Source organism: Pteropus vampyrus, unplaced genomic scaffold, assembly GCF_000151845.1.
Source record: "Pteropus vampyrus isolate Shadow unplaced genomic scaffold, Pvam_2.0 Scaffold552, whole genome shotgun sequence".
NCBI classification, from domain to species: Eukaryota; Metazoa; Chordata; class Mammalia; order Chiroptera; family Pteropodidae; genus Pteropus; species Pteropus vampyrus.
In genome coordinates this window covers 394,487-402,284 of record NW_011889333.1, presented here as the reverse complement: position 1 = coordinate 402,284, position 7,798 = coordinate 394,487, and the positions used below count along the sequence as shown (strand labels likewise).

At 44.4% G+C, this 7,798-nt stretch overlaps 1 protein-coding gene across 3 annotated transcripts in view; it reads right to left on the bottom strand.

The window, feature by feature from the left end:
* Positions 1-7,798, bottom strand: part of JAKMIP2 (janus kinase and microtubule interacting protein 2) — a 152,582-nt gene that overhangs the window by 69,212 nt on the left and 75,572 nt on the right. For 2 of the 3 annotated variants that reach the window (XM_011383902.1, XM_011383901.2), the window contains exon 2: positions 5,728-6,004. The exons of the other annotated variant lie outside the window; for it this stretch is intronic. In XM_011383902.1, coding sequence (XP_011382204.1) covers positions 5,728-5,856 — 129 coding nt within the window. In that variant the 5' untranslated portion in view covers positions 5,857-6,004. The remainder of the gene's footprint in view (positions 1-5,727; positions 6,005-7,798) is intronic. 3 annotated transcript variants of the gene reach the window in all.

Below are 7,798 nucleotides of genomic sequence, written 5' to 3'. Positions count from 1 at the left end.
GATAGATAGATAGATAGATAAATAATCGTTAGAAAAATCCCAGTGGGGAAAGCTTAGGCTACGACAGAAGGAAAGAAATTCACGATGACCTCACACAGGCCTCATACGGTATTTTGCTCTTCTACCCTGATTCTAGTCTGGCCTTTACAAAATGCCAGTGTAAATTCTGCCAAGATTAGGTGATCTGAGCTTTAATGTGGCCTTAGAAATCCAGGATGAAGAACTGGACAGCCCAGTCAAAGGTAAGGAGGGCTGAGAGGTTATCAAGGCAAGACAATCTTACAAAAGCTTTGGTTTGGATGATCTGCTTTGGGTGTTGCTGGAGGTCGAAACTCACAGTAGGCTGGCAGGGATTCTCATGGGCATTAAGTAATACTCAGACAGAAGATGTGAAGGAGGGAACAGCTGCCACTGTAAAAAGGTTACTTATAAAGGGCATTTCATACAACCTGGCAAAGTACAAAGGATTTGTACTTTTTCATTTCTTGATGTTAGCCACTTATGCTTCCTGAAAACCAAATTAAAGGTACAGAAAGCAAGAAATACTGTACCCTAAATTTGGGCCCTGAACCTGGAGGCTCTGAAGGAGTCACCTGAGGACAGAGAAAGTTGGCTGATTTTCTGAGCGTGCCCTAGAGACAACACATTAAGATTTTCAGCATTACCTAGATCGCGCCTTAGAGAAGATGAGATTCCTCTTCCGGCTCCTCTACTTGCTGTGTCAACTGGGAGCAAATGAGTTAAAGGGTTTGAACTCATTTTGTCCCTCAGTGAAATCGCATCCTGCCTTTGTCCCAGGCGCACTTAAGAGGACTGTGAAAATGCTTTGTAGTCGGAAGGGGTGTTCCAGTGGTGGAAAACTCCTCTCTGGAGCTGACTCCTCCAGACCCTGCACTCCAGGCTCACTGCCCGCTGCCTCGACCCTTGGAGCCCCGCTCTCTGCTCCTGTGCCTTCATCTCCTCTGTCACTTTGCTGCAGGCTGTCTCTGAGGGACAGGAGGAAGCCCTGGGGAAGTGAGCGGGTGGACTTCACGTCTCACAGCAATCCTCGGTGTGCTCACACACCTTGAGCAGCGGATCATAGCCTCACAGTGTCCACAGAAGAGACAATCAGAGGAAGACACCATAGCTTAATGGCTCAGAGTGCTGGTCCAAGAAATAGACGGACCTGGAGGGAAATCCTTTCTCCCCCAGAGCCTAGGGGTTCCCACATAAATGCTATACCATTACTTACGCTGTGGTGTTGTTGGGAAAAATTTTTAAAGGCATCATGAAGATTCATCATGAAGAACTGAGCATCTCTTGTATGTGAGGCAGCATTCTAAGCATGGGAGATACCCAACTTAGGGGGTACTTTAATCAGACACGGTCTCTTACCCACAGAAGCTCACATTTATTGGGGTGGGGTAGTAGGCAATAAACAAGCAAATAAAATAACTTCAGAGAGTACAGAGGCCTATGACAAAACTCTGACAGGGTGATGTGGAAGAGTAAATGGAAGGAGGGGGACAGTGCTACCAGACTAGGCGCTCAGGGAGGTGGGACCACGGAAAGGTCCTGCAAACTATCTCAACGTAGGAAGAGCTGGAGCAGGCAGCTGCCTTTCCTGACTAAGCCCTACTGTTTTGGAAGGACCTTGCCCCTTCTATCTCGCCCACTGCACTCATGTTCTAAATGTGAAGACGCAGGCCCAGAAAAAACATGGTCATCCAGCACAAAGACCCAACTTTGTGCTCTTCTTCCCAACACGGGGCATCCGCAGTTCTGTCCCCTCAGCCCTTATGGCTGGAGTGCAGTGAAAGTGACCTACTTTTCTATATGCTTATTCCTATGAGTGCCTGGCAAATCTTTTAGATAATTTCTACTCACGAGAAGTGACTGTGTCTAACAATTTTGTTTCACTTTCCTGTGCTGGAAATGCAGAAGCCGTGGTGTGGGGCGGAGAGGATATGGGCATGTTCCTAAGCCCCCCATGATGGTTTCTCCACTCTAAACTTCCACGAGAATGGATAAGAAAGTTCTAACATTTTCCCATCCTCTGCCTAAAGTCTGCAGGTTTTTCCAGTCCTTCACATTTTTTAAGAGCACAGGCTTTGCGAGACATGGAAACAACCTAAGTGTCCTCTGATGGACTAACGGATAAAGAAAATGTAATATATCCATGCAACAGAATATTATTCAGCCATAAAAAGGAAGGAAATTCTGCCATTTGCAACAACATGGATGACTCTTGAGGGCATCATGCTGAGTAAAATAAGGCAGATAGAGAAAGACAAATACTATAGAATCTCATTTACATGTGGAATCTAAAAAAACAAGCTCATAGAAACAGAGATCAGATTTGTGGTTCCAGAGGTGGAAGGTAGGGGGTGGGGGAAACGGGTGAAGGTCATCAAAAAGTACAAACTTCCAGTTATGATAAATAAGTCCGGGGATGTGATGGACCACGTGGTGACGATAGTTAATAACATGGTATTATGTATTTGAAAGTTGCAAAAGATCATAGACCTTAAAAGTTCTCAAGACGAGAAAAAAAATTAACTGTGAGGTGATGACTGTTAATGAAACTTCTTGTGGTCATCGCTTTGCAATGTATCAAGTCATCATGTTGTACACTTTACATTTATATGATGTTATATGTCAATACAACTGGGAGGAACACATATCAAAAAATAAGGGCCAAGACTGTGGTGAAGAGGGAAGGAGAGTTGAAGAACCAGCTCTGTCAGCTACTAGCATGTGGCTCCGAGTGAATTACTTCACCTCATTGAGCCTCAGTTTCCTCATCTATAAAATGGGAAGAATAGTGCCTACCTCAGAGGGTAGCAGTGAGTTGGAAATGAGATAATGAATTAAAACACCTAACATGCTTGACACAAACTAACTGCTCAGAAACGAACATCCACACATGCACCCTTATGAAGTGGACACGACTATCATGCCACTTGACAGATCAGGAGAGGAAAACACAGGGAGATTTCATAACCTGCACAGGGTCACTCAGGTGCTGAGAGAAAGAGCTGGGATTATGTCAGGAGGAAATGTGCTTATTACAGTGTGTGACAGATAGGAAACATTTAATAAAGTGTAGCTATTTCTATTATCGGCCCAAAGCATTTATGACTCTGCTCTCTACACAGCGTGATCTGTAAGTATCAATGGAATGATTTGTCTTTCTGGGAAAAGAAGTAATGCCCCATTGCCCCAAAGGTTTCCACCCTCTAACTAGTCTACTCCCCAGTAGCTACATTGTCTTGGAACTAAACTAAGAGTATGAATTCATATCTTGGCATTGCCCATATTCTCTTAAAGCCTGGGTCCTAGGAAACACAATCATATTTAATAAAACTGCTTTATGACTTGTTTGCCCGCTAAATTCCCTTTGTTCTTCGGAGAAGGCTGCTGACAGGCGGTGAGGCTTTGCTTTGGTCCCTGTGCTAGGACTGTAATTAACTGCCAAGGAGAGGGAGACAGGGAGGCAGCCTGTGGAGGGGAGGATCAAGGGAGTGCTTTTATTCCAGAGGCTGGCTTCCAGTCTCTTGTCAGAGGAAGGGGCGATTACACTGACCTTTCTGTCTCAGAAACCAGTGCCGGGCTGGATAAACAGGCAGCCCTGGCCAGACTCAAGTCACTCATTATAAAAGACCTGAATGTGTGGAAAATTGGCAGCGGTGGGGTCCTCGGGGCCTCTGCCTCTTTGAAATCTCATGAGTTTGTTCTCTGCAAATCAGTGCCGGTCTATGGTTACCAGTCTCCAGAGCACCAGGCTTTCTCCTATGAATGCAGTTTGTCATCTTGTTGTTACTACAATTAAACAAGTCTGCCTCTCTGGAAATGTTATGTTGCCCCAAGGAAAGTTAAAACCAATGAAGTGTTCATTGGCTGTTGGACCTGGAAAGGAATCTTAGAGCGGAGTGTTTGTCAACATGGAGGCGGAGAACCACCTGCCGGGGGATCCCCTGAACTGTCTGTTAGAAATGCCTGTCGTCATGTTATTTTATCAGAATCCTTAGATTGTGGGACCTAGGATCTCAATTTTTAATAAGTTCCCTCAGGTTATTCTAATGCACAGTGATGCTTGAGAGACACAGACATGGAGAAACACATTCAGTCATCTGAATTACAGATCGAGACACTGAGACACTTAAATTTGTCCCCAAGAAGAAAGAAAGAAAATGCTTTGGTCTTCTGACTCTCAAACAAATGTGGTTTTGTTTTGTTTTTAAAACAACATCATGTTCCTTTCTGCTTCATGAAAACTTAAAATTTCCTTCACAAACTTTACATTGGAATGTATTTATCCAAGGTTAAGGTTTAGCTGAGACAAGAAGCAAGGAGCTTTGTCAGATCTAAGCTTTATTACCGCTAAAACCAGGAGAAATAGATTTGAAGGAAAATAACTAAATAATTAGCAGTCAAGGAGGAAAATATAGATAAAATAGAATATGGATATTCTATTGTTGGTTTGTGATGTCTAATTTGATCAAGAACATATTCTTACTATATACAAAGAATTATCTAGATAAGGCAACTTTGTGCTGATACGGTTGCTTCCAGTTTTCAGGAAGCAAAAATGTCTTTTGCATCTTGGATGTTTCAAACCTACCCATGACCCTATTTGATATCTGCACCATTCTGGAGAGATATGCATTGGGAAATCCATTTAAGAGATGAGGTTCAGAGAAGTAAAGAGGCTTTCCTAAGTCTAGCTACACCTGATTTAAGTGCAGAGCATATTAGAAAGGATGTTACTACTAACAGTTTTTTGAGTTTCTCACATGCCAGGCAGCTCTGAGCCTTGACATGAATTTGTTCATTTAATCCTCATCTCTAAGTTATGTACTTGAATAATTTAAACCTCATCACAGTTCTACCAGACAGTAGTGTGTCACTGATGAAGTAACCGAGGTAGAGGGAATGAATCATCTTTCGTTCGTTCCTTGACTCATTTAACAAACATATGTTGAGCTTTTCAGTTCTGGACTTATATTTGGGCTCTTGAGATATAAAAGTTTAAGGGAAGTCTCTGCTTTCATAGACGTTACATCTGACTGGGGAGAGATAAGCACTATATAAGTAAATAAAATAAATATATAATTTTCTATGAAATAAATCAAGAATACTCAGGCTACAGGGAGGACCTGGGCACAGGAGGTGCTGTGTAGAGACTGTGGTCAGATGAACAGTGCCACAGCTGACACCTGAAAGGTGAGGGGTAAGAACAGGAGTGAAGGCCCTCAATGTGGTAGGCATCTCTCTTGGTCTAGCAGAGAAGCTGGAGCAGAGAGAGAGCTGGAGGAAATATCCTGCAGCGGCAGGGAAAACCCTTGACCCCAAGACAGGTGAGAAGCCGCTGATGGGTTCTGAGCAGTGGAGTGACATGATGTGATACAGTTTAGAAAGACTGCTGTAGATGCCACAGGGAGAATGACCTGCCCAAAGTCACACAACTATTAAGTGTCATCGGGATGTAGGAGTGGTAAGGGGTCCTTGCCTCAAGTTTTATATTTGGTCCTTGAACCAGGCCTCCTGAGGAAGCGGAGATCAGCCTCAAGAGCATATTATTCTCACGTTCTCAACTGCCTCTAGCCACAAACAAGAGAATCTCCGTACTACAGGGGCTGTTCCCCCTCTGGCAACTGGCAGAGAAGAGAACACAGGAGGGCCAGCCGCCAGAGCTGAGCCAGAGCCATTCTCCAGGCTGTGACCTCCGGGACCCTCACTCACCTTGGACTTCTCTTGATGCAGCTCTATCTGGATGTCTGTGAGCTTGGTCCTGAGGTCTTCATTGGCAGCTTGAAGGGCGACAATGAGCGCCTCGGGCTTCTCGCCCTTATTTCGCCCTTTCTTGGACATTGTTCTTTTCTGAATGGAGTCTATTGGTTTTTAATTCCTTTCAAACAGGTGCTGCCATGTTACTGCTTCTTATCCCGGAGTGCGATGTTTCAGCATCTAGTGCGTGGTGTTCCTTGGTAAGGTCTCCTTAGCCGCTGCCCTGGAAGCCCTAAGAAGAGGCAGAGACAGTCGTGATTGCTGTGGCAAAGACCTTGGCTAATGCCAGTCGCTCTCAGGCTGAGCTGCCTATAAGAGCCTCCTCCTGAGGGGTCCCCTCTCCAGTAGATGCCATGGTCTTGGAAAAATTTTAAGCCAAGTACTGACATGATCAGACCAGCCCTTGGGAAAGATCGCTGGAAAATCATGTGAAAAGTGGACGGGCCCTCTCACACCGTCGGTGCTCTTCGTGCCTAACCTGCCCATTCCCCTAGCCTTCCCTCCTCCGTCTCGCTCGCTTGCACTCTAGCCATAAGGAATGCCTTTTAATTTTCTGATTCCTTCTCTCTTCCCATAAGGGCTTTTCCTACTCCATTCATTTTTCTCTGCCCAGCCTCCTCACGTGCTCCTCTCTGTATCCTCATCCTCACACCTTCCACACACCCAGAGTAGTTTGGCTAACTTTTACAAGTCCTTCAGATATCGGCTTCCACATCAGTTCCTTCTGGGACCACCCCCAAGTTCTTACCCGCCCTTACTGCTTAATTGTGGTCACCTCCATGGAAATGTAAACTTGGAGAAGGCAGGAATGTGTTGCTCTTATTTACAACCTGCTTCTCAGAAGCCATCATAAGGCCTGGGACACACCAGGTACTTAATTAGTATTTGTGAAAGAAAGTCACCCATGTGAATACCTCATGGTCACCCTCTAAAGAACCCTAACTTTAACAAAATCTGATATATGAAGACCTAGAATTATACAGTGGATAAACTGTGAGAAGTGGGGATTAATTATACTGCGTTAATTGGGTCACTTATTTATTTAGTCAATATCGTTAGAGTTCTTTCTACATGCTATACTAGGTACAATATGTTGAAATTGAAAATAAGCTAGAGTTCCAATGCAAAAAAAAAATTAAAACTTCTATCTCTATTATCTATCTATCATCTACCTGTCTATCTTCATCATAATCATTTATTTAATAACTGCCTTAATAAAATAAACCAGTTGTTTCAGAAGTATAGATAAGACTTCTTCTGATGGGTGAGGGAAAAAAGGCTCCTTGAAGAAGGCAGCATTGGCCTAGAACTTGAGAAGTGAGTAGGAGAAATAGGTGAAGCATCCTCGGTGAAAGAAATGGCAGGTGCTGAGATACAATAAAGAGAAAGAACAGTAACTGTTTTGTGGGGAAAATGGGATCCTGATTAATTACAACCCAGGACATGGTTGCTGGGCACTAGTGCTGAAAAGGTTGCTTGGGAATGATAGGTGATGGGAGACCTGGAATGCCAACCTCTGAATTTTGGAATCTTTTTTTTTTTTCAGTAAGCGACGGGGAAGCTGTTGAAGTTCTTGGCAGGCGAAAGGACAAACAGAGCAGGGCTTATGGGCGTGGTTATGCTGTGGTTATGCTGTGGCAGAGTGGCACGAGAACGGAGGCGGGGAGACGGGGCGGACGACCTAGCGCAGGTGGAGGATGACGAAGGCCGAATCGGAACAGAAGCAGCAAGAGGTGAGAGAAAAAGAGCGATGTGTTTTGATTTACAAATTCTTAAATGCTTCGCAGGAGCAAGGAGATTAGAAAAATCTGAATACTAAACTGGTAAAGGCAAAGGGAAAAACATGACAAGATACTAGAGAAGGTCTCCGACGTGACCTTTCCGATAACTGGGCATCGTGTACGTGGATGTGCTTCAGTCCAGGACTAATGGGAATTCCTACTGACCGCCCGTATGCTCCAGCAGCTGCTGCTCTCTTGAACCCCTGGTATTCGGCCTTGAGGACCATGCTAAGATCCTGGGCTTT